Source organism: Perissodus microlepis, chromosome 16, assembly GCF_051167445.1.
Source record: "Perissodus microlepis isolate ML-2025 ecotype Zambia chromosome 16, ASM5116744v1, whole genome shotgun sequence".
NCBI classification, from domain to species: domain Eukaryota; kingdom Metazoa; phylum Chordata; class Actinopteri; order Cichliformes; family Cichlidae; genus Perissodus; species Perissodus microlepis.
This window is the reverse complement of record NC_140476.1, coordinates 496,964-523,848: the sequence shown is the minus strand read 5'-3', so window position 1 is coordinate 523,848 and position 26,885 is coordinate 496,964. Positions and strand designations below refer to the sequence as shown.

Genomic DNA, 26,885 nt, shown 5'->3' with positions numbered 1-26,885 from the left:
AGGATCTATATACTCGAGTACCTGGGCTGGCTGAGCTTTTGACTTTGACCTTCATTGATAGCATCGTTAGAACTTTCTTTCTTTGAGCTCTTTGAACAGAATTTCTTTAATACAACATTATTGCCTGCTCATCTGCAGACTGAAGTTACAGCAGCGGACCAGCAGTGGGCGCACTAACCTCAGATCAGATGGTGGGGGAAACAGGAAGTGCAGAACAGGTTTATTTTGAAGGGTACGAACGGTTCTCTTGAGGCTGGGTTCAGTTTTTCCTCAGGGTGTGAAACCTCCCTGAGAACCAGACAGGTCTTATTTTCAGAGCACATCAATGCCTCATCAACGGGTTCAAAGAAGTGGATTAAGAGTCAGTCAGACATTTGTTGAACAATTTCAGTAACTTAATGTTGTGTTTTTGTAACAGTTTCACTTTATTAGAGACACACATGGGTAGCAAATAAAAAAAATAAATACATGACAAAGAAAAGACAATTTAAAACATATTCCACAGTGTCACACATTTACATAGAGGCTAGAACACCAGCGGCTCCATAACTGTGCAGGGTCAGTCAGAGATGCAATTATACTGTTTCTGGAGTCCTTTACCCTACACACATACAACGGTGCATGTTAGCTCCTTTCATTTTATTTTATTTTTATATTATATTATATTTATAATATAAAATATAAATATATATTATATTTTTCTGCTGATTTTCAGTCAAATTTTAAAGGTTTTCTGATTTAGTGGAGGTTAAACTGAAAATAGAGGTTGTATTTATTTCATATAAGTATAAGCGTGAAGCAGAGTTTGAATCTGATGATTATATCTGTTAAATTTACGTTAGTGTTAATGTCAGACCACGTGGTTTGTACTGGGAGGTGTCGGTGCTTTTATTTTGAAGGCTGTGACCGGATGTTTCGGGTGTGTGTTTTAGTTTGACAGTCTGGTTGAGGCCGCAGAAAAACTGAGCGCAGCTTCGTCTCTGCGGATTTTCGCCTTCTGCGGCACAAACCTGCGGCTGCACCCGGACAGACACCCGAGATCACAGTCCGAACCGGACCGAGCCGAACAGAGCCGAGCCGGGACCGAACACAGACAGACGGCCTCGTCTCCTCCCGCAGAGCCGAGCCAGCCTTCGTCACCGGTAAGAACCGTTTTATCTGACCGACCGCTGTGTATGTGCGTGTGTGTGTTTGTGTGCGTGTGTATGTGTAAGAGAGAGAGCGCGTGCGTGTGTGTGTGTAAGAGAGAGAGAGCGTGTGTGTGCGCGCGCCACTCCCCTCCAGTCTCAGCTGTAAAAGCGCCGTTAAACGTACCTGCGGACAAACATACAGGTGATGTACAGCGGCGGCCACGTGACCTCTGTACGACGTGATGGTATATATGCCGTGTGTGACCTTCATGATGCGTGTATAACGCACCTGTCATGACCTGCCACACACACACGCACACACACAACTCAGTGTGTGTGTGTGTGTGTGGTTTACTGTGAGCTGATGCAGATGTTACAGATGTGTGTGTGTGTGTGTGTGTGTGCACTGTGGAACATCTCCTGCAGGTTTTTGTATGAATGATAAAGCTGCTGTACACACTCATGTGCCACTTCATTAGGTACACCTGGCTCGCTGTAGGGCGGAGCCTTTCTCCTTCAGAGCTGCTCTAATTCTGTGGCTCAGATTCAGGAAGCTGTTGGAAATGCTGTGACATCATCACACAGCTGTTGCTCCCATGATGACATCTCCCACTCCACCACCTGAGATCTGTGACCTTGGAGTGAACCAGTTTAACCCCACAGTGTCACAGCAGCAGCCTGGTGGAGCCGTGCTTTCATGTTTACTCCAAACTTTGTCAGTCTGAAACAGTTTGACCTCTGACCTCAGCAGGACATGTCTGCTGCTCTGTGATTGGCTGATTAGATATTTGTGTTAATGAGCAGGTGTACCTAATGAAGAGGCAGATGAGTGTACATGTGAAATTATGAATAAAGTTGTTTTACAGAACAGTAAAAAGATATTAAAGGACTATTTAAGTGAACACAGACACCAGAGACTGTGATGATGTCCTGGAGGTGTGTGTGCGTGCGTGCATGCGTGTGTGTGAGTGTGTGTGTGTGTGTGTGTGTGTGCGCGAGTGTGTGTGTGTGTGTGTGTGCGTGTGTGTGTGTGTGTGTGAGTGTGTGTGCGTGTGAGTGTGTGTGCGTGTGAGTGTGTGTGCGTGTGTGTGTGTGTGTGTGTGTGTGTGTGCATGTGTGTGATATCACGACAGAAACAGTGCACAGCAGAGACGTTACACACGTGTTATTTAGTTGATGGAAATCATTGTCACTGTGTAACAGCAGCAGTGATGATATTACAGTATTTAGTTGCAGTACTGCCATAAATACACTGAGGTAGAATGTAGGGACTAACAACAGAAACTATCGATGCAGGAACAGGAAACCAGTAACCGTGTTCACGTGAGCGTGTATGAGCGGTGCCACAGCTGCAGCTCCACCCTGGGTGGATAACACTGATGGAGCTGTTTAAAGGATGTTTCTGTGTCCTTAATCTTCAACTGTAAAAGGACGAGCTGCACACTGGCTCGGGGGGGGGTCAGCATGTCTCTGTGCAACTCTCACAACCAATCAGCTGTCAGACCTGCAGGATGGTGCTGCTGTCGGAGCGAGCTGGAGGAGAGAGGTGGAGTGTGTGATGGATGAGTGTGCGTCTCGTCTGCCGAGAACAAACCGAGCTCCTGTCTGTGTTTCAGCGGGGGAGGGGTGCAGCGAGCCCAGGATCAGTGATGCCCATCGCCCTGTGAGGTGGATCCAACATGGCGTCCCCGGCGCTGAAGGTGTGCCTGTGTGTGCTGCTGCTGCCTGCTGTCACCGGTCAGTATCAAACACATCATCGTTTAGGCTGGGGGGGAGGGGGGCAGCTGTGGGTCTCCTGTTTCTGAACTTCTCTGTCAGCATTACATCATTCTGACGTTTCAGCCAATCAGGACAGCAGAGGAAGTGAGATTTTAAACGCTGTGACATCATCACCTCACTTCCTGTAGCTGCCTGATGATGGTGGACGACCTCAGCTGTGCTTGATGATGTCAGCGGGGAGGGGTCAGCAGATATGGCGTTACTTTTGTGCCGCTATTCTGAGCGCACGTAAAAAAAATTGCAGGTGCAAGTGTTGCATTTTAGGAGAAACTAATTTTGAGCGAAGAAAAGCTGAATTTGAGTGAACAAAATTCATTCCTGCGTGCAAAAAATGTATTTCAGTGTTTGCTGTTATCCACACACACACACAACAGCAGCCCCTCTCGCTCAGTTTTTGCATTTGCGCTCACTCGTAATGTGTTGCTCGCGCTCTCAACATTTCTGCCCGTGCGCGCTCAACTCTTTCTCTACACCGTTATATTTGTGCCACAAAACCAGCCAATCACAGACTTGGATTAAAAAAAAATCTGATTGGCTGTTTTTGTCTCCAATCAGCTCGAAATGACGAAATGCAATATCCCAGAATGCATTTCGTCCAAAACTCAAACGAGGCAGTAGCGGAGGAACACAGAGTGGCGGAGTTTGAAATATTACTCTGTCTGGGTCACAAAATAAACTTTTAAGATATTTTCATGCGAGGATGGTGCTGTGTAAACTTCAAATATCTGCTCGATTCATCAAGACATCACATCTTTGCATAACTGCTCTGACGTTTTTGGAGATGCCTGTTACCCACCAGCTGACCGGGTGGTCACTCGGGTTAAACATAATATAAAAGGCTGAACTGACAAAAAATCACCAACTACACCACCAGGTATTATAGGAAAAACCATAAAGCCTTTGAACTAAAACAAACGCTGTTGTGACAGTGATGTACACTGTGTTGTTGGTATATGCCGTATTTCCCGGACTACAAAGCGCACCTGAATATTAGCCGCACAAGCTAAAATCAGGGGAAAATCCTGTTTCGTACATACATTAGCTGCACCTGACTAAAAGCCGCAGGTGTTTCAATGTTGACTTATCATATGTAAGAGAATATGCACAAAGGGAATTGTCAGGAAAGAGATGGCTGTTTGGAGACACACCCCTTTTATTAATATTTTGAAAAACAAGTTACGGGTACATATTTGCACAACTTTTTAGGTATATGTACAAGTAGCGGTAATTACAAGTACGAAGCATGTACTGTGCTTCATAAATGAGTAACAAATGTAGTACATAACAATAACCTACAGCACACCAGAAAAATAGATTCGGCCTACCTTTTAGGCTCAGGTGCAGCGACACGGCTTTAACAAGAAGAAAAGTCAGTCATTCACCACCATCTTCCTCTTCTTCCTGCGCACTAAAACCACCAAAGTCCTCTTCTCCAGTGTCGGACACGAACAGGCTCAGGATGGCTTCGTCATCCACTCTCAGCTTCTTTCCTTCGTTGTCACTTTCAAAACCAAACAAATCCTCGTTGTCAGTGTCAGAGTCGAACACCCTCAGAAGGGCCGTGGCGGTGTCCTCCTCGCCATCATGCAGCAGTCCAGCCCTTCGAAATCCGTTGGTGATCGTGGATGTTTTCACACTTTTCCACGCTGTCAGAATCCACTGACAGAGTTGGGCATAACTTGCTTTTCGCAAGTTTATCGTCGCTTGTCATCCACGCCTCCCCCTGAACGCGTAGCGCTACTTTGAAGTTTGTTTTTCGCGCTACTTCGTACCGCGCTACTTCGTACCGCGCTACTTCGTACGGCACTACGTTGCCTGGCGGATGGACATGTGACCAACATACCACTCTTGAACCCCGATACTGTGTGTCTGATCACATGCCCTTCCGCCAGGCAACATAGTGCCGTACAACAGCGGAACAAATCAAATCAAATCAAAATTTATTTATATAGCACATATTAAAACAACAGTGTTGACCATAGTGCTTCACAGTCAATAAAAACATGAGACAGTTAAAACAAACAATAAAAGAGGACAACAAACAATAGGTAACAACGCAACAAGCTAAAACAGCCAACTAGACAGAATCAAAAGCCAAAGTAAAAAAATAAGTTTTAAGACGTAATTTAAAAGACTGGATCGACTCGGCAGTGCGAATATGAACGGGGAGGTTATTCCAGAGTCTGGGTGCCACGGATGCAAAGGCCCGGTCGCCTCTCGACTTCATTCGAGTCCTAGGTTGTGCTAGGAGCCTATGGTTGGACGATCTAAGTGCCCTGTTGGGATTGTATGAATGGAGTAAATCAGAAAGATAACTGGGCGCTAAATTATTCAAAATATTAAAAGTGAACAAAAGAATTTTAAAATCTATACGATATTTAACAGGGAGCCAATGTAATTTGGCTAAAATTGGAGTTATGTGTTCATGAATTCTCGTACCTGTTAAAAGACGCGCAGCTGCATTTTGAATTAACTGGAGCCGGCAAAGAGAGGAGTGTTGGAGGCCCGAGTAGAGGCAGTTACAGTAGTCCAATCTGGATGTAATAAATGCGTGAATAAGCTTTTCAAGGTCCTTTAAAGGAAGGAACGGCTTTGCTTTGGAAATCTGACGCAACTGGTAAAAGCTGTTTTTTACCACAGTGGACACCTGTTTCTCGAGTTTAAAAGAGCCATCCAGGAACACTCCGAGGTTTCTTACAGTGGACGAAAGATGGCTAGCGAGAGGGCCTAGGGCATCAGCTAACTGGTCTAGCGGAGTGTGACTACCAAAGACTATGATTTCGGTCTTATTCTCGTTCAATGTAAGAAAATTATGTGATAACCAAATTTTAACTTCATGCAAACAGTTGAACAGAGGTTGCAAAGAAGCAGTCACATCGGATTTCAAAGGTAAATAAATCTGGATATCATCGGCATAACAGTGAAAGGAGATGTTGTATTTACTAAAAATTAATCCCAAGGGCAACATGTACAAAGAGAAAAGAGCAGGACCGAGCACGGACCCTTGAGGCACACCACAATAAATAGGGGCAGAAGCCGAGGAGTGTTGCCCCATAGCAACAGAGAACGACCTCTCTGAGAGATTTAAACCAAGATAAACCGTACTTTTGAGACCAACAACATGTTCCAGTCTTGATAGAAGAATGTTGTGGTTAACCGTGTCAAAAGCAGCAGACAAGTCAAGTAAAACTAAGACCACAGAATATCCAGAATCAACAGTTAAAAGAAGATCATTAAAAACTCTAAGTAAGGCCGTCTCTGTGCTGTGGCGAGGTTTAAAACCAGACTGAAACTTTTCATTAATACCATTTGCATCTAAAAAGGCCTGTAGTTGTTTTAGAACTACCTTTTCCAATATTTTGGAAATAAAAGGGAGTTTAGAGATCGGCCTGTAGTTGGTGAGACCATCAGGGTCAAGATTTTTCTTTTTCATAATAGGTTGCACAACAGCATGCTTAAAGACAGACGGTACACAACCTGATGACAATGATGCATTCAGCAGAGATAAGATACAAGGACCAATAACATGTAAAGCTTCCTTAAAGAAACGAGAAGGAAGAATATCATGTGGGGAACCGGAGATTTTGAGATGATCAATTATATCTTTTAAAGCAGAATAAGACACTGGCTCAAACTGTTGGAAGACAGCCAAGCATTCAGAGGCTGGAACTGGGTCTAAAACTGATGATGAATGAGATGGATGAGAAGCCCTTAGAGCTGAGATTTTATCAGAAAAATACTTTAAGAATTTATCACAAAGAGCAGGGGAAGCATCCCTATAAGTGGTAGTGCGAGGGTTTATCACAGAGTTAAAAGTATTAAAAAGTGCTCGGGGGTTGTGGCTATTAGTCATAATAATGCTAGACAAAAAGGCAGATTTGGCAGCTTTAACAGACTTTTGATACTTAGATAGACAATTATGGAGGATGTCCAGGGAGACGTGGAGTTTGTCTTTCCTCCATTTTCTTTCAGCACGACGACATTCACGCCTAAGGGCGCGAGTAGCATCATTTAGCCAGGGTTGTGAGGATTTGGCACGTTTAATCCTCAGAGGTGCCACAGAGTTAAGGATGTCAGCGCATGTAGTATAAAAGAGGTTAGCAAGCTCATCCGCTGATAAAACCCCATTACAGTTAGCATCAGAGAGGGGAGAGTCAAGGAAAGCATCAATGAAGTGGGCGATTGACTGGGAGTTAATCGTGCGCGATTGCCGCACAGGACCATCACTGTTCAAGTCCACAGCGCTCGCTACAGTATTAATCAAAACCGGGAAGTGATCTGAAATCCCAGAGTCCTTTATGTCCGTGATGCAAATATCCAGACCATAAGATAGTACCAAATCAAGTATACGACCTTTAGTGTGAGTTGGTTCACTTACCCACTGGGTGAAATTGAGGGTGCTAATAAGAGCGAGGAAATCCTTAGCTAGCGAACTGTCCTCACAGCAAACATGAATGTTGAAGTCACCAACAATTAATATACGGTCAGTTTCCGTCAGGAATAAGAAATCCAGTCCCGACGATAGAATAAGGTCATTTAAAATAAAAGTCTTATTCGTCAGTGACCTTGTATTTAATAAGGCCATACGGAGAGTAGTCACACTGTTACTGGTAGGAGAAAGCCGCAGCAGGCGAAGGTTGCCGAGATTCGCGCCTCCTCTGGAAGACCGCACCCAGCACCGACCGGGTGGAAGATCAGCTGGGAGGTCCAGGTAACCATAAGGTCCAACAGGGCGAATCCAGCGATGACAGAACAGTCTGAAGTTAGCATGGTCTCGGAGGGCAGAAATAGATGACAAAATGTTTGTAGAATAGCGATCATTTATTGCAACATAGGACTTTAAAAGGGCCTTGATACGAACACGGATGCCGCCACGTTTACCCCGTCTCCGTGAACATTTCCTTTGAGAGAAGGTAGATGGTAAGTGGCGGAGGTGATCAGGAAAGTCCTTCGAAAGCGGAGGAGGATTGTCAGATCTCCATTTAAAATCTTGTGTCTGGTAGTCCAAAGGCCGGAGATTCAAAAGAGTTTGGCGATCATAGACAAGTAACGTGGAGACATCAGAGCAGCACATAGAAAGAAGGACAATAAACAACAAACAAAAACGGAGGAGACGACGGCTTGCCGTGAACACTGGCGCCATCTTGAAAATCATCACAAAATCACAGACAATCCATAGAAAAGCCGCACCTGACTAAAAGCCGCAGGGTTCAAAGCTTGTGCAAAAAGTAGCGGCTTATAGCCCGACAATTACGGTATGTATGATTTGTATCACCTTCATGTTTCCAAACCGACATCATGACCAGCAGCTTTACAGCTGTGGCTCCAGCAAACATCAGCTGATACTAGAAATTAATATTAAATAAATTCTAACAACAGCTGATCGTGCTGCTGTTGTTTAACGCGACATCAGCTGATTTCCTCTTTCTGGCGCAAAGTGGGCGATAAACAAACAAGAGAGATGATCAGCTGATCATTGATCAGTTTAATGATTGAAGTAGAAACAGGAGAGAGAGGGAGAGAGAGGAGAAGAGGCAGCTGTGCAGCAAAGACAGAATAACTTCAGCTTTGTGTCTTTTTCATTCTAGCTGAAGTCCGGGACGAATCGCGTTCCTTTTCCCCTCAATACGGATGTGTTGTAATTGGTCCAGCCCAGAGTTGATCATGACCAATTGGCTAATCCACCACCTTTCATTGTTTATACCGTTACAAAGACAAACAAACATAAAAATGAAAAATCATCAGTCCAGTCCAGCTATGCGGTCAGCTGGTGGGTAACAGGCATCTCCGAAATGGACGAAATGCATTCTGGGATATTGCATTTCGTCATTTCGAGCTGATTGGAGACCAAAACAGCCAATCAGATTTTTTATGCATCCAAGTCTGTGATTGGCTGGTTTTGTGGCACAAATATAACGGTGTAGAGAAAGAGTTGAGCGCGCACGGGCAGAAATGTTGAGAGCGCGAGCAACACATTGCGAGCGAGCGCAAATACATAAACTGAGCGAGAGGGGCTATTGTTGTGTGTGTGGATAATAGCAAACACTGAAATACAGTTTGAATTTTGTTCTCTTAAATTCAGCTTTTCTTCGCTCAAAATAAATTTCTCCTCAAAATGCAACACTTGCACCTGCAAATTTTTTTACGTGCGCTCAGAATAGTGGCACAAACATAAAGCCATGAGCAGCTGGATATGATAATAATGACAATAATAATAATTATGGTTATTGTCAGTGAGACAAAAACATTTGATAAAAATCAGTGAGAGTAAATAAGGATTCGTGATGAACATTTAGGGCGGGACTGAGCTGAAGCTGATGATGCTACAAACACACAGTGATGATGTCACACATCTGCTGTCCAGGTTGGAGATGTCCTCCGAGAGGGTGGAGGCTGCTGAACAGGCTGCCCGTGTGCCGTTGAGCAGCGAGCGTGCCCGACTGTGTGGGTGTGATTCCTGTGCAGCTCTCGGGGGGTGTGGCCTCTGATGGCTCTTTAACCAGAGGTGGTGTGTTTGAAGACAATCTTGATGGAGACTCCGCCCCTCCTGTAGTCAGTAACCATCTCCTTGGTTTTACTGCAGGGTCAGGTTGGAGCAGAGCCCCTCCCTGACAGGTCAGGTCTATAAGCTTAGTCCAACCACAGGTGGAGTGGATTGGGTGGAGTCATGTGTATAAGGACAGGAGAGGACTGAGTGTGAGGGTGGAGGAGCAGCGGGTGGAGCCTGGGTACGTTGTTCTCAGTAACACACACATGAACGGTGTGTCTGACCTACTCAGTGATCTGTGATAGCACAGGGTTCCTCACTGATCTCAGATCAGGTACAATTATTAACTGACCTCATTTTATAACTAAAGGGTCAAAGTTCAGCTTAACTGTGAAAGCGTGCGTGTTTCTCAGTTTGTGGACCGAGACCGAAGTGAGCGAAGGACGGCGTGAGACACACGGAGCAGATTTATGTCCATGAAGAGTGACTGTGATGCTCCACACAGAGTTCACTGTCGGCCTTAAACAGCTGATGGCGAGCTGTTGTCGCCCCGCCGGGCAGGAAGCATCCACACAGACTCAGTGATGCAGGAAATCAGTGTGTGCCGCCCTGTTGTGTGTTCACATTCCTGCATTCTCACTTCATGACTGTGCATCCACACACAGACACACACACACAGACACACACACACACGCATATACACACACATGCATACACACACACACACACACACACGCACACACACACACACCCTCTGGTCCCGACTGGGACACACACGCTGTCGTCAGGCAGTCTGAGCGTGCTCTGTGTTTGTGCTGCGATGTGGTTGATAAGGCTACACACACACACACAGACTCACACACACACACCTTCCTCCGGCTGTGAGTGTGTTCGGTGCAGACTAAACACAGCGCTGTGCTGGCTCCACTCCGCCCGGGTGGAGACGGCAGACTCCGCTCAGGAATGCAGCTCCTCATTCACATGTAAACCAAAATAACACACACACACACACACACACACACACACACACACACAGACACACACACACACGCACACACAGACACACAGACACACACACGCAGTCAGATCCTGCTCTCGCTGTGTGCAAACGTTTGACTTTCTTCTTGAAAACACAGAAACATCCAGATGTGCGTCCAGGCGATTCTCTGTTGTCGTTGTTCAAAAGACGCGTGGGCTGAGCAGCTGCTGCTGTTGCCACGGCAACCCGAGACACGAGCTGTCTTATGAAGCATGACATAAGAAACAGTTAAAAGTTTTATTTCTGGGCTTCAGTTTGATGTAAAAATACAGACACACAACATCTGGAAATGACAACAGTCCAGCTGTGTGAGCGCGTTAATCCATCACTCTGGAAACACCTGCGTCCAATCAGAAAGAGCCAGAAGCTCAGGTTTCAGGTACACAGGTGTGTTTGTGTGACCAGGCTTTGCTCAGCCTCACTGTGGAGGCCCCTCAGGTGGAGCGGCCCGGCGAGCGTTTTGACATCAGCAGGAACTCTGCTGTACCTCCAGCAGTTCTCTGATGTCACGGCGAGCGGCACAGGACGGCGTCCCCGCTGCTGCTGTCACACCTCCTGTAGCAAACAGTGATGATACCTGTAGCAGAGACATCAGTGTGAGTGCTGCTGTCCTCTGATGTCCTCTGATGTCGTCTGTCTCTGCACTTCATACGAGGGCTTTGTGGTCTGTCATGTTTGTTGCTATGACGACTCAGTTTCCCTCTGGGGTTAGTAAAGTGTCCGTGATTCAGAGTCCAGCCCAGATGATGATGATGATGCCTGCGGCTGCTGCACTCTCACATTACACCAGGTCCTGATTATTAATCAGGCTGATATTAAAAACGTGCTTCGTGTCTCAGTGATGACTCGATCCCCGAGACCGCCGTCACCCTGCGCGACCCCCCGACTGATGACCTGACGACGATCAGGCGGACAGCGGGAGCTGACCTCAGTGTTTATGGACGAGATTTTTCTCACCCGTGTTCTTGTTGAGCCTCGGGCTTCTTCAGCTGTAGCTTTGACAGCACGAGTGAGCAAACATCACCGTTTAAATATCAAACTTTGCTGGTTTTCAGATTCTCGCTTCCTTCCAGCGTTCCTCGGTCGCTGCGGCGTCTGAAGCTGCGCGTGGGCTGATGGGATGCGTGTAGACGAGCTGCTGGGACATCACATTAATGGTTTTTGTTGTAAAGGCGGCTGAGCGGCCCGAGGCGCGAACGCCGCTCTGATGTTCCCGCTGCGCTCTCGGAGCGCCACACTGCATGTTAATTTGTTGCTGTCAGAGTTTTCCTTCAGGCTGACGTGGACGCCAATCACAGAGATCCGTGTAATGACGTCACCGAGCCCAACCTCCAACCACAAACAACCCGAGACAAACAAGAACAAAGATCATTTCTGACCTCCGTCACTGCTCGCCGCTCGCTCTGAGGCGACGATGATGGAGGACAGTAACTGTCAGAAGTGTTTATGTGAGGCTTCGCTGCAGTTTCACGGCCTCACAGCTCGATCTCTGTGAAGGCTGAGGTCAGTCTAGCTGTGGACGCGTCACACAGTGCGGGGACAAGAACACTTCCTGTTCCTCTGTGACTCTGACCATCAGTTCCAAACTAAACTTCCTGTTTTGTTCAGTCAGACCTGAAACGGGTCAAAGGTCACTGAGCTCAGACAGAGAGCAGGGTTTGACCCTCTTTAATATACAGTCTGTTCGCTGACAGGTGAGTCTCTGTGTTTTCAGGTCTGCAGTCCAGTGATGCTGAGGACAGACTGTGTGCTTTCACCATTAACCCCCAGGGGGTGGAGCCTGTTCCTGCCAATGAGCAGCCAGGAGTGGTGCTGGAGAACGGCACGATCCGCTGCAGCCACGGCTCCCGCTGCTATGGATTGTGGGAAAAAAAAGCAGATGGAGAAATGCACCTGCTGACCCAAGGTGAGCTCATCGGGGTTTGTTACTTCCTGACCTTTGACCTCTGTTGCGTTCTTCTTCTACTGTGTCTGGTTACAGTTTGGCCTCGGTTTGCTTTCAGGGTGTTGGACTCACCTGCACGAGTGTCAAGCCGACCGCTGTATCCTGGTAACAGAGAAGCCGTCCTCCACGCAGAAAGGCAGCTATCGCTTCTGCTGCTGCAGCCACGACCTCTGCAATGCCAACTACACAGAGGCCCCGCCCACCGCCGACACACCCGCTCTGAAACCAATGAGGACGGACGGCCGGGCGGAACAGACAGGTGAGAAGCACTGACACCAATCAGTGGTCCCCGCTGTGAAGTTCAGTCTTGCTCCATAATAACTCATCATGTGACCCAGCAGTGTAACCGTTAGCAACGCCTCCACTGAGCAGCAGCAAGAAGAGACAAAAGATAAAGCATCTATTTATTCTATTTCACTATGACGCTGCTGTTTGTTGGAGGCTAACTTCCTGTTAGCGTCTCTTAGCAGCGAACTCATCATTAGCACCAAACGCCCTGAGAGACAGAGCACACGCCGTTCTCTGTCTCTCTCTGCTTCGTTCACCAGGACGTGTCGAGGGAACAGCAGCTGTATGTAAAACTTAGAGATGGACCGATCCCACATACAGTATCGGTCCCGACCTAAATTACTGGATATCAGGGAGAAATTAAAAATGTAACCCGATCCATCCATCCACCGACTTACTCAGGAACAAATTCAACACTGAAAAAAGACAAACAGTAACATTTTTAAGTTATCTGAGTGACTTAGATAACTAGCCAAAGACCGCGGGGGGGTTGAAAGCGATGTGCCGGGAGTTCGCTGTTCTCGCCGGCTCAGATATTTGAAGTTTACACAGCTACATTCTCGCCTGAAAATATGTTAAAAGTTAGATTTTTCAACCCAGAAAGATTAATAACTGTAATATTAAAACTAAGTAGCTGCCGCCATTGTTGGAAACTGGAATTGGCTGGGCCGCGCTATGAATTCTGGGATATTGTTTTTCAATTTTGTTTTCCGGGTGGAAAATTGGGAGAAATTCGGGAGAATGGCTCCGGGAGATTTTCGGGAGGTGCACTGAAATTCTGGCTTCTTCCTGGAAAAATCAAGAGGGTTCATGTATGCATACAGCTGCTGGTCATGATGTCGGTTTGGATATGTGGTGAGAGGGAAACATGAAACCAGGAGATGTCCTTACTGAATCATCAGAGCTGAACAGGTGATGGAGAAACAGGTTTACCTTTTAGGTGACATGAATGAGTTGAAGTTATGAACTGTTTCTGAGAGACAAATAACACCAGGATCCTTTTCTGTGCAGCTGACAGCTGGTAACTGAGCAGGGGCGGGTCTCGATTTTCTGTCCCAGCCCTGATCCTGATAAAGACGAGTGTCATGAAGACGTGTTTGCATTTATTTGCACTGCTTTAAACTCTGGATGTCTATGTCAGATATCCAAATGTATGATATTGGTATCGGACATAAAAAGAGGTCTGGTGCCATCTCTGGTGAAAATGTCTGTAGTTCCCAAACACTGGATACAAGTTCAGACGGTCTGAGTGAAAGTTGAACTTGAGTGACGCCTCAAGGTGTGTTTTATGGTAAGGTAGACCCTACAGTAACACACTTAATGATTTAATGAGCCACAGCTTTCTGTCCTCTTGGTTGCTGGTGCGGTGGACGAGCATCACTGACAGCTGGTCTGAGGTCTGATCTGTATGAGCCCCTCAGTCTGACCTGCAGACCGGTCCCTCTTTGTCAAACTGACCTCAGAGCGCAGGTCCTCACAAAGACAGAAGTACAAACATGTGTGTCGCACTGATGTGATGATGACATCATAACCCCTCAGATCACCGGCTGAAGCCGGAGGTGACGGTGCTCATCGCCCTGGTAACCATCGCCATAGCAGCCATCCTCATTGTGGCGCTGTTCCTGGGATACCGCATAATAAAACGTACGTACGCACATGCACACACACACACACACGTATATACACACCTACACACACACGCACACAGTTTAGTGTTTTGTGAAGAAACAATGCAGCAGGTAATGAGGAAGTCATGTGATGAGTTTTTCAGATTAGAGCAGGATCGATGGATCTGCATGAAAACGTTAGCGGAGCTGCTCACAGGCTCAGAGCTGGATCTGAACTGAAACACACTGAAGGAAGAGACCATGTGACACGACGTTTCTCAGCAAACCTCACACAGTGAGGGTCAGACACTCTGAAAGGTCCGGGAACTTAAGTTCTTATTATGTGTGGAGGGAATTTTCCAGCTGGGCGGAGGTTTGTCGCCTCAGAGTAATCTTTAGAGCACAATAGCCTGAACAGCCTGTGCTCTTTTTAAACAGTCGCTGTAAACAGGAAGTGCCTTCTGAGCGATCAGCTGATTTGTTTTAGTGTGTGGAGGTTTGAAGTCCTCGGGAGGTGGCGCTAGCTCACAACTGTGGTTTTTGTAATCAAAGGAAACTCGCCCATCTGACGACCTCCGACCTTAATTCACACGTGAAATTAGTCGCGTGATATGAGCTGCAGTGACATCTGTGCTTTGATTTTGACACTAATTATAACAAATACATAAAAATCAATGTTAACTCACTTCTAACCTGGCTGCTGTCCGGCAGCCATGTTGGTCCTCGCCAGACTGAGGTCATGTGATCAGTGATCAGCTGTGTGTGTTTCTGCAGGGAAGCAGAAACACAGTCTGTCTGCTGTGGATGTGATGGAGGCGGCGAACGCCGAGTCCTCCATCGACCTCGACAACCTGAAACTGCTGGAGGTACACACACACACACACACACGCACAGACACACACACACGCACAGACACACACACACGCACAGACAGACACAGACACACACGCACAGACAGACACAGACACACACGCACAGACACACACACACAGACGCACACGCACACACACAGACACACACAGACACACACACACAGACACACACACACAGACGCACACGCACACACACAGACGCACAGACACACACACACAGACACACACACAGACACAGACACACACACAGACACACACACACACACACAGACGCACAGACACACACACACACACAGACACAGACACACGCACAGACACACACACACACACACACACACACACAGACACACACGCACACACACACACACAGACACAGACACACGCACAGACACACACACACACACACACACACACACACACACACACAGACACAGACACACACGCACACCCTGCAGCAGCTGCACAGGTTTATTTGGATAATACTGGTCAGTCAGTGAACTCCATCACAGCACGACAACACCATCACAAACTGACCATCCACCTGTAACCTCTGACCCCTTTGTTGCACTGTTCCTGTAAGGGAAGAGGCGGGGCCATTAAAAACAGACCAATCAGAATGATACGAAGGTTAGAGGTTTTTTTTAAAACATTCAACCTGATTTCTTCGTGTTTGATCTCTTCAAGTGAATGCAGCATAAAAACATGACCCACGAACGTCTGAGGACCTCAGATTGATCCCTGAGGAACGCCACAGCTCACTTTCCTGTTTCTATCCTCTGTCCTGGCAGCTGATTGGTCGAGGCCGTTACGGCGCAGTGTTTCGCGGTTCTCTTAACGAGCGCTACGTGGCTGCCAAACTCTTCGGCTCAGCTAACCGACAGAACTACATCAACGAGCGCTCCATCTACTGCGTGCCGCTGCTGCAGCAGCACGACAACATCGCCCGCTTCCTGACCGCGAACGAGAGGACGACGGCAGACGGACGCCCTGAGTTTCTGATCATCATGGAGTATTACCCACACGTGAGTTCATCACAGCAGGTCTGAAGCTCGGTCACGGCAGGTCCCCGTGGACCCACCGGAGGACTGGGCTCTCTCAGTCCTCCGGTGGTGGTCAGGGGAGCAAATCTGGCCCAAAGCAGACATGACAGGCCGAGCCCACTCAGAGTGAGTCTGACTGCTGAGGCTCAGCCAGGTCATCTGACCAATGGCTGAGCCTCAGGTGTGTTTGGACCACGTCTGACTGCGTCTGCTGTCTGAGCTCTCCTGACCGTAACCCTCCACGTTCATGCCTCTAGCGCCCCCTCGGGGCAAACCTCACACATTCAGCTTGTCTGCTGTCGCCCTGTGGTGTAATGGGGTCTGCAGCCTGTGGGGGCGCCAGCAGCGCCTTCACACAGTCTCACAGTGCAGCTGTCAGCCTTCACCTCTGCTCTCCATTAGTCTGTTATTGTGCTGGAAGACGGCGCCTTCACACCCTCTTCCTGTCTGGAGCCTCTGATCTCACACACACACACACACACACACACACACACAGATCAGCTTCCAAACCTCCGTCAGTCTTCAGATTGATTTCTTTCCTTCCAGGCAGCCACGAGCTGACTTTGCTGTTTCGTCTCTTGAACCTGAAACACGCTTCAGATGACCTCACATCATTTTTACAATCTGCACCTGTCTGACATCATCAGGGCTCAGAAAGTTTCCCAACATGTGAAAACATGTTCAGACTCTTGTTATCAGTCTGTATCTCACACACAAACAGACACACACACAGATGCAGTGATGTCTGGTCTGGTGGGTTTCTGCATTCCTCTGCAGCCCTCAGACAGTAATTACTTGTTTAAGTGTCTGCGCTTACACACACACACACACACACACACACACACACACACACACACACGGTTCATCTTAAGGCTGAACATCAACCATGAAGTCACCACTTTAACTTTCTGCAGTCTTTGAACTTTATTTGCTTTCATCGTATCCAGTTACAGAGTGAATATATGGAACTGCCAACATCAACAAATAAATAAGTAAGAAATGGATATTAAAAATAAACTGTACCAACACAGAGCAGCTATCTGAACGCTACCCCAACAGAGGTCGATTATCGTGTTAATAACTTCACCTCCTCACTACGTACGACTCTGGATACTGTAGCTCCGGTTAAAACTAAGGCCTCAAATCAGCCAACGAGCCAGCGTTTAATGTTAACTAGTAATGACTTCATGAACTTCTTCACAAATAAAATTTTAATCATTAGAGAAAAAATGACCAATAATCATCCCACAGATGTAATATTATCTACAGCTACTCTTAGTACCATTGATGTTAAGTTAGACTCTTTTTCTCCAATTGATCTTTCTGAGTTAACTTCAATAATTACTTCCTCCAAACCATCAACGTGTCTTTTAGACCCCATTCCTACAAAACTGCTCAAAGAAGTCCTGCCATTAATTAATGCTTCGATCTTAAATATGATCAACCTATCTCTAATGGTCGGCTATGTACCACAGGCCTTCAAGCTGGCTGTAGTTAAACCTTTACTCAAAAAGCATCTCTAGACCAGCATTTAAGTGGCCCCAGATCCTCCTGTCTCAGGTAAACCAGGCCCATCACAGGTGACCCCCCCCCCCCATCTGATTAACCCGCTGCCCTCAGGTCAGCCACACCTCCAGACTCACTAACAAGCTTCTTCCTCTGGGCCGTTCAGACTGTCCCCCCACACCCCCACCCTGCCCACCCACCGCACTAGTCATGGCCATGGTCTGAGTGACCCCCATCACTCACACAGACACCAAAGTCTTTTCTTTGAACTTCTTCCAAACACTTTGCATCTTGTTCTCTAATGTGCGCCTCAGTTTTGTTCATATTTCTCCTGTTTGCTGCTGTGTTAGCTAATTATAGACCAACCTACCTGCACAGGCCAGGCAACATAATATTAAACCCTGTGATGTCACTCTGGGTCATGTGTGCGAAGGCAGCAAATACTTTTGGCAGTGCAGTGTACAACACGCATCATCCATGCTGCAGGAACTTCCTGTAGTGTCAAAAAGATCAGACAAAGCTGCATTTAAGGGTCAAACTGTGTGTGTGTGTGTGTGTCTCTGTGTGTGTGTGTCTGTCTGTCTGTCTGTCTGTGTGTGTGTTGCAGGGCTGCCTGTCTCACTACCTGTCTCTCCACACTGTGGACTGGCTGACCTGCTGCAGGATGACTCACGGCGTGACCAGAGGCCTCGCCTTCCTGCACACTGAGCTGCACCGAGGAGGTAAGACGACCTCGTGTCCCTCGTGCAGAGTCATCCTCGTTTCTTCATCGCAGGCTTTGATCACACAGACTGGAAGAAACGGTGCCGCTCTCAGGGTCTATTTTCAGCAGCGGATTGGTCCGTGTGAGGAGCATCTGGAAACAGGTGCTGTGTCTCCCCCTGCTGGCTGGAACAGACCCAGTCTGCTGCTTTTGTTTGTTTATTTAGAGAACAAATGACATAAATGGAATACTGGAATAATAAATATCTAAATATTGGGATGAATGGTGCTGATTTTGAGGTTGGAGGATTATTTCTCAGACAGCAGAGGCTCGGGTGGAAAACGGTCAGCTGTTTATGAACGTAATATATGTCGTTGTCACATGAAAACAAAGGATGATGTTTCTGACGGAATTATTATTTTTTTCTTTAACAGTAAAAACATTAAAAGGCTCAGTTTGTCATTCTTTCATGTTTCCATCGCTGAACGTGTGTCAGAGGAAACAGAACGCCTTCTTGGCTTCATCGGCAGCTTCACGACGTGAATGCCGTCTGCACGTTGCTCTCTTTGTTTCTTCCTGTTTGAGCTTTTCTTTCCTGCTGATATGTTTACCTGGTCGATTGTAAACAACAACAAACACGTGTACCCCGACTGTCTCAGACCAGCACAAACCGGCCGTCGCCCACAGAGACCTGACCAGCAGGAACGTCCTGGTCCGAGCCGATCTGTCCTGCGTCCTCGCCGACTTCGGCCTGTCCATGAGACTGACGGGACCCCGGCCCTGTCGCCCCGGAGACGACGACACCATGGCCATATCTGAGGTCAAAGTTCATAAACGTTCGCTCTGATCTGGATGTGCAGGTGAGGAATGAGCAGAGGGCGGAGCTGATGGATGGTGTGTTTGTGTGCAGGTGGGGACAGTGCGCTACATGTCTCCGGAGGTTCTGGGCGGAGCCCTAAACCTCAGAGACTGCGAGTCGGCGCTGAAGCAGGTGGACGTCTACGCTCTGGGTCTGCTGTACTGGGAGAGCTTCAGGAGGTGCTCCGACCTGTTCCCAGGTACGCAGCGCGCTCACCTGCACACCGTCTGCTTACACACAGTAAGGTAGCACCACCTCAGCTGACAGCGTGTTTGTGTTCACTGCTCGCTCAGGGGAAGCGGTGCCAGAGTACCAGCTGGCGTTCCAGGCCGAGCTCGGGAATCATCCGAGCTTCGAGGACATGCAGAGCCTGGTGGTCAGAGAGAAATACAGACCCAGATTCCCCGAGGCCTGGAAGGAGAACAGCCTGGTCCGTCTTTCAGTTTGATGTCGTCAGATTGCTCCACAGCCTGAACCTTTGAAGTTAGACAAAGGTTCAAAGGTTAATTCCCAAAAGTATTTTGGATGTAGAGTAATCCCAGCGTGTCTCTCACTCTGTGTACTTTAGTTACTGCGCTCGCTGAAGGACACGATGGAGGACTGCTGGGATCAGGACGCTGAGGCTCGGCTCACCGCTCAGTGTGCAGAGGAGAGGCTCTATGAACTCACACTGCTGAGTACACACACTGCAGTACACAACCACAGGTACACACAGTACACACGATACCTGTGGTACTGTATCACAGTAAATGCACAGTGTAAAACTGAGAGACAGGAAGTCTTGATTTCATGCCTTCCTGTCTGTCACTCAGGAATCTGTCTCATGGCCGGTGGCCTCCTCACGGGGGCTCCGCCTCCCCCTTCATTGAGGATCTTCATGTGGGCGTGGTCAGAAATCTCCAGGGAGATGACCACCAGGCATCATTCATCAAGACGACTGTGAATGGAGCAGAAGGCGGCGAGAAGAACAGGAACTCCATCAACTACGAACGGCAGCAGGCGCAGGTAGGAGCTCGGCCGCCATTAAAGCACACCTGAACGAACCGTTACCGTGGACGCGTCTCATCGCTCTGTGTCCGTCTGTCCGTCAGGCTCGGCTGTCCACAGACAGCAGCGTGTCCACCACCACCATCCTGACCCCGCCCACCTTACTCTGCACCATCTCTGAAACTCAGCACACAGGTAACAAACAGCCACGCCCCCGACATGAACCCAAACACCTCATTAAAGCAGCGAGCACGGCTCTGCTGCTATGACCTCACATGTTTCTGCTCCCGCCGTCCTCCAGGTGGCGCCGTGCCCAGTGTCCCAGTCTGCCTGCATCTCACAGAAGAAGACCTGGAGGCCACAAAGCTCGACCCCAGAGAGGTTTTAACCTTGAAGTCTTTCTTCAGTTTCAGTGGCCTCCATCCCGACACACTAACATCTGCCAACATCTGTGTCTGCAGGTCGATAAGAACCTGAGGGAGAGTTCTGATGAAAACCTGATGGAGCACTCACAGAAGCAGTTTGGCTCCGAATCACAACCCACCAACGTGCTGCACCATCAGGTACACACAGCTGAGGGCCTGTACAGCGCGTGGCTGCTGATGAATGAACGTATCAGACGCTCATGCTTGTTGCTTTTGTTCCAGGTGAACAGCTCACCATCCACCTCTCATAGTGGCCTGCGGGCTGTTAGAGGTGTAGATAGCCCTCCTTCCTCCATCCACCCACTCCCCAAACAGCAGAATCTGCCTCAGAGGCCCACCAGTCTCCATCTGCTGCCCAAAGTCAAGGAGAGCGGCTTCACCTCGTCACGGCTGAAGCTGGGGAAGTTCAAGTCCAACCACCGACAGGTAGGGCTTAGATGTGCCCGGGTTCTCCAGCTGATCCTCAGACAGCTTCACCGTGACTCGACTCTGTGTTTCACCAGGTGAGCTGAAGCTGTATCAGGCGGGCCAACTGTGTCACTAATCCAAAATGTTTCATGTTCCAGGTGGAAACAGGTGTTGCCAAGATGAACACAGTGATGGTTGCTATGGCTGCAGAACCACACCTGGTAACCACGGTTACTAACAGCACAAACGTGAGAAGCAGTGCTGCAGCTGGAAGAGAGGTCCAGCCTATCACAGCGGCCGGCAGCAGTCACAGCGCAGGCGTCCCCACCCTGGTGACGAACGGTGTGATAGGCGGAGGTCGAACCAATCCGGCGGGACCGCAGACGGAGGACGAGGAGGGGACCATGGATGGAGGGGTGAGGGGAGGAGAAGACAGCCGTTTGAATCTCCTCAACTTCAGTCCTGATGAACATGAACCTCTGCTGAGCAGAGAGCAGCTTCCTGCTGAGAGCGAAGCCCCTCCTCCTGCTCATCATCGTCACAGCCGCGCTGGAAGCATCTTATCGGGCCGAGGCTCGAACTCCAACAACAACAACAACCGGCTAGCCCTGGCTTCATCAGCTGACCCTCCCCCAACTTCTGATCTGGAGCATAAGGTTCAACTTTCTGCTCCTTCTGGTCTCCTTTCATCCAGCAAAGCCCTCTCACTGCAGGCCCCTCCCACCACCCACAGTCAAAGCGAAGGTGTGGATACAGGTCTGTGTTTCCAGGAAGACTCTGAAACCACGTCGACCCCCAGATGTGCCCAAAACTCAAAAGGTCACCCAGTGCGTTGTGTCACTGCTGCTTTGCCCCGAGGCTGCAAAGATTCTGACTTAACAAAAGCTTCAGTAACCCAGGCCTCACCAGCACCTGACGCCCCAACAGAAGCATTAATCCTCCTTCAGAAACCTTCATCACCAGGAACTCCAGGAGCTTCGTCTCCAGAGGAGCAAACCCTCGAAGCTTTGGGATCTGAAGATTCAGACATCACAGCTCCTGCAGAAGCTTCAGGTCCACAACTTGCAGGTCTCCAAAGTTCAGCTTTAGAGCCACAAACAGCAGGTCTGATGCGATCCCAGGTGGGACAGACCAAAGCTAGGAGACCTGAGCGGCCCTGTTCCCTGGACCTGTCCTCTCCCTGCACCTCCTCAGGTGAGTCATGTTTGTTCTGTAGTTGAACTTTTAAACAAACTTATAAGCTGCAGGTTCCACTTTTACAATTTTTCAAAACTGGCTCGAGCTGGGCAGTCTGTAGCTGATTACACCGTGTACCACGACGTAACCAGGTCATCAGAGACAAACTGATTACGGTGATCTGTCTCTAAAACTCAGCTCCGACGGACAGTCAGACACTACAGCCGTCATTATCAGCGTGTCAGGGCTCAGTCAGATCAGTCGAAGGCTTGAACTCCAGGTTTTCTGTGAGGGATCTGCAGCATGGGTGACCTCTGCAGCTCCACAAAGATGCAAAAACAGTGCAAACTCCTCACATCTGTAACACTTTCTTCTCCTCAGATGATGCTTTGGTGGTGGATAACGGCAGTCTGAGCGCCTCAGGGGAGAAAATCAAGCGTCGGGTCAAGACTCCATACACCCTGAAAAAATGGCGCCCGGCCTCCTGGGTGGTTTCCACAGATACGGCTCTTGACCCGGACTTCGAGTTTGATGCCAGTAGCAGCCAGAACCAGTTCTCATCCGGTGTTTGTAGAGCAGGAAGTGTCGGCATGCCTAAATTAAACCAGTCCAAATCCAGCATTGCTGTCTTTTTGGTTGGAGGCGGCGCCACGGCGACCACCACCTCTGAGCCCGACGGGATGACCTGCTTCTAAAGTGATCCGAAGTTTGCTTTTCTTTAAGATCTCATTAATTTTTTTGCTCTTTGTCTTCCTCTTCTTTTGTTGTGGATAAACGAGTCGGTAGCTGATACCTGTGTGGCCCCCGCAGCTCCAAACCAGAACCAAACCCCGCAGAGCCGACTCGGAGCTGGATGCAAAAGCCGTCCCTCAGCAGGAACTTTTCATCAAATGACAGAATTTAAATTTCTAGTATGTGTTTGTTCATGGACAGGACCTGTCCTGTGATCAGCTGACCTCTGACATGTTACCTAGATCAGGTTACCTGTGATGACCAAACAGTGGTGTTGGTGATGAGGCCAAATGATTCTTCTGTGGCTGGTGGGTGTAGTCAGCTGTTTGTAGGGGGTGGGCTTGATCTACAGGAATCTCCATTGGATATTGAAGGAATTCCTTTCCGGAATACTTTAAGGCTTCGGAGGACTAGTTGTAGCTGCGAGCCTAGAGATCTCATTTGGTGTCCAAATGAAAGAAGCTTCCAGCCCCACAGACTCACCCCCGGCTCAAGAATCTGAGTGTACCTACAGTCTGTCGCCTCTTTATCTCTGCAGGTGTGTCACTGACCCTGTCGTAGGACTGAAGTGTCTCCAGCTGTGACTGCCAGTGTGGGTGGAGGTCTTCCCTCATGTTTCCTGTTGTGAGTAGGATGTGGCCGGCTGCCGAAGGGCATGGCCGAGAGCTCGTCGTAGGTCTGAGTGAGACATTCCCTTTGAGTTCTTTAGGCTTGTTTTCCTGCTGTGTCCTGTCCCACAGAGGGATCTGAATGCACTCAGCATCATCTTCTTTCACTTATAAGCGTTTGTGCTGCTGCTGCAGGACGTTGAACAGGACTAGCAGTAACTGTTTGGGTCTGACGTGGATCAGGGGTCGTCCCCTCTGAGAGCTCGATGCTGGCTGAGGCCTGAACCCAGCACAGACTTAAGAACTTCCCTGTTTTGGTAGAAAGGTTCATGCACCTCTGGGCTGGTAGTGCAGGTAGTCTGAATGACCAGAGGTGATGTTATCAAAACAGCAGTCATATCTTTATGCACTTTAACAATGAAATTTATTTAGGGACAGACCTTATAAAGGATACCTGGTGCAATTTTAGCAGTAACATTGATGTATGTAGGACGTCGTGTCAGTGTTGGTGTGTCTTTGTGCAGTAGTGGTGTGATCTGAAGAGGCGTTTCTGCTTGAAACAGTCAATCTAGCTATGCAGCTGCTCACGATGCCTCCTGTTGACGGTCTGTTTGGTTCAATGTGCAACAGATCGACAACCTTACTGTTGGACAACCTTTATTCTTTTTTATCCGCACTTTGTTTTACCGAACAGTCTCGACTGCCTTCAGAGGTCTGCTGCAGTCAGCGCTGGAGAAAAGACGAGCCAGCGTCCCGTGGACTTTATTAAACCACGTGACCTGCGAACGTGACCTGCGAAACCTCGGCCATGTACGACCTTCTCAGGTAACAACACTGACGTTAGCAAGAACACCTGTTTGCTTTGTAAAATGATGAGCAGGAGATGAAACGAGGAGAAGAAGAGGACAGCAGCCATCAGACTGTACAGCTCAGACTTTGTTCCTGCTCATCACAACACGTTAGGTCACGTCTCATTTCCCGTTCCACATCCAAGTAAACGCTTCCATCCTTTCAGTTTCAGACCAAAGGTGTAGCTGCTTCGAGCTGGGTGGAGGTCCATGTGTAGGCTGTTTACACGTCACTCTTTCCTTTTGACTGTTCCAGGAAAACCAAATGTGCTCACACGTTTTACACACTAAAACATCTCTGTGCTTCTCAAAGAACATATATGCTAACAAACACTACTGCTACATCGTTACAGCAAGTAAATAAGCTCCGCCCATCAAAGACGTGGGTTTGTCACACCTATCGGTCCTTGGGCGCAGCTCATCATTGAGCACTGAGCACGTATGTTCTGCTGATTTCCATTTGATGTGTGCTCCTCGCAGCAGAGTTCATGTAAACGTGGGCTTTGGAGTTTTACAGAAACAGGAAGGAAACAGAACTCTGCTTTCTTTGTCTTTATTTTTATTTGACTTTGCTTTGTGTTTCAGTTTTTTATACCAAACTGACTCTTTGCTCCTGTTTCTCCGAATGTTTCGATTTTTTATAAATGCACGTGTAACCTTTTACATTTATATGTATTTATGTGACACTTCTCCTTTAAATGTGCACTTACTACAGGAAGTTATTCACATTTAGCACATTTCAAACTAACAATATTACAGCATCAGTGCAGTCAGCTGAAATATGATCATACTGTTAACTTTTATTGATGCCTTTCAAAATGATCTGTTTTGTTATGTCTGTGTTTTATACCGTTTGTACTGTTTTTAGATGCTGATGTGTGCATATTGTGTGGGTCATATCATGCAGCCTGACCGAGTGGAGGACTAGATGTAGATCTCTCACACTTACTGACTGAACCTGATTAACAAATATGAAAGCAGCTTTCTGGAGCCGGTTTTAACCAACAGATAAATAATTAGTGATCATTTCCAGAGAACAAAGGCCATTAACTCGCTCAGACTTACTCTCTCCAGCCTCGATTAAAGAGCAAACCTTCAGAAAACACGCTCTATCGGCTTGAAGAAGAAGTTTTTTTTTCAGTCCAGAAAACCACGTCGGTCTCTGTGGTGTTACCGCCACCTCTGTGTGACGTAGCATTGGCTGAACAGCGCCCCCTGTGCCCACACGTGGTAATTACAGGTTTCCAGACAACATGAACCAGCAACAAGCACCTCAGATGTGTTTCAGTAGAATAAAACTGGTTTGTGTATACGGACTTTGGCTTAAAGCTAGCCAACAGGAAAAAGGCTGCCTGCGATTTTAATTTACAGTTATGAAGCTCCCGCTGCGTTTCTGTGCGGCACACAAACGTCTCTCGATCGAGCGTTTCCTCTCGTGATGTTTGCCAGCTGAGCGATAGCCTCACAGGTAAAATGATTTTTGATGCTGTGACTTCTGTTTGTAACTCTGACTCGCAGCGTCTGAGTGGTGATGTCATGGTTTCTGAGAACAACGGAGATGTTAGCATAGCGCTGAGCTCCATCGTTACCACAGACAGTATCTAGATCAGCGTGTGACATTTTGAAACCAATGTCCCACGCTGTATCAGTCCCGCCCCAATTGATGGAGCTCAAACTCGTTAGGGAAGTATTTACCGAGGTCACAGACGTCTACAGGACAGGAAGTCTTGTTGCACCCACAGCTGTTGCCCCCTGGTGGCTTTAAAATGAGTGCAGGTTTAAGGCATTTCTGCTTTGGCAGCAGTTTTCAGTTGCGTCCATCTGTTATACTGCCTGTGAGAGTTAGTATGAGATGTAAACCTTACATTTAGATCTGGTCTTGTTACTGAAGCACCTGCAGAAACAACTGAAGCTGTGGACTGCTGGACGTTCTCCGTTCTCGTGGCGTTTAGCTCGTGGCTAGTGCTGATGCTGAGAATGTGGCGCTGTACCGCCGCTGAGGTTCCCTTTAAAGTCTTTTACTGTAGCTCATGTAGTCCTCATAATGCTCCGAGATTAAGCTCTCCACCTGTACAAAGACATTTAGATGAACATATTCAGCACATTTAGCCTGCTGCATGAAGGATCACATGACTGAAGTTCTGTCATTGGTTAGTTTGAACGTTCTGTGCTCCCGTGGTGGAGGAGTGGATGATTTAACCTGATAACCATCTGTGTGTATGATAGCTTCCAGTACTGTAAATACTCTGTGTACGTTCATATGGGACCAACTACCACAGTGTATACTGTATACATGCTCACAGCACCTCCCACACAGCATGCTGTACAAAGCTGCAGATTAAAGCTGCTGCTTCATGCTTCCATCCCCACATGTTGTATCTCCATGTAGACATAAAGTATCGCACGCTTCACTTCATCATGAAATAAAGAGCAGAGGATCCATGTG

The 26,885-nt window shown here is 47.9% G+C and overlaps 1 protein-coding gene across 2 annotated transcripts; it reads left to right on the top strand.

The window, feature by feature from the left end:
• Window positions 1-913: 913 nt before the first annotated feature.
• On the top strand, window positions 914-26,885 carry LOC146370124 (bone morphogenetic protein receptor type-2-like). 2 transcript variants are annotated; one of them, XM_084908773.1, is made up of 19 exons: window positions 914-1,142; window positions 2,747-2,867; window positions 12,150-12,341; window positions 12,439-12,639; window positions 14,208-14,312; window positions 15,050-15,141; window positions 15,936-16,169; window positions 18,301-18,415; window positions 19,056-19,216; window positions 19,307-19,454; window positions 19,549-19,685; window positions 19,824-19,960; window positions 20,068-20,260; window positions 20,347-20,437; window positions 20,544-20,623; window positions 20,704-20,805; window positions 20,890-21,093; window positions 21,234-22,269; window positions 22,633-26,885. In XM_084908773.1, exons 2-19 carry the CDS (start codon window positions 2,810-2,812, stop codon window positions 22,944-22,946), a joined length of 3,600 nt encoding a protein of 1,199 aa, XP_084764899.1. In that variant the 5' UTR covers window positions 914-1,142; window positions 2,747-2,809; the 3' UTR covers window positions 22,947-26,885. The 2 variants fall into 2 exon arrangements, with proteins under 2 accessions (XP_084764899.1, XP_084764898.1); XM_084908772.1 differs by having other exon boundaries at window positions 20,704-21,093.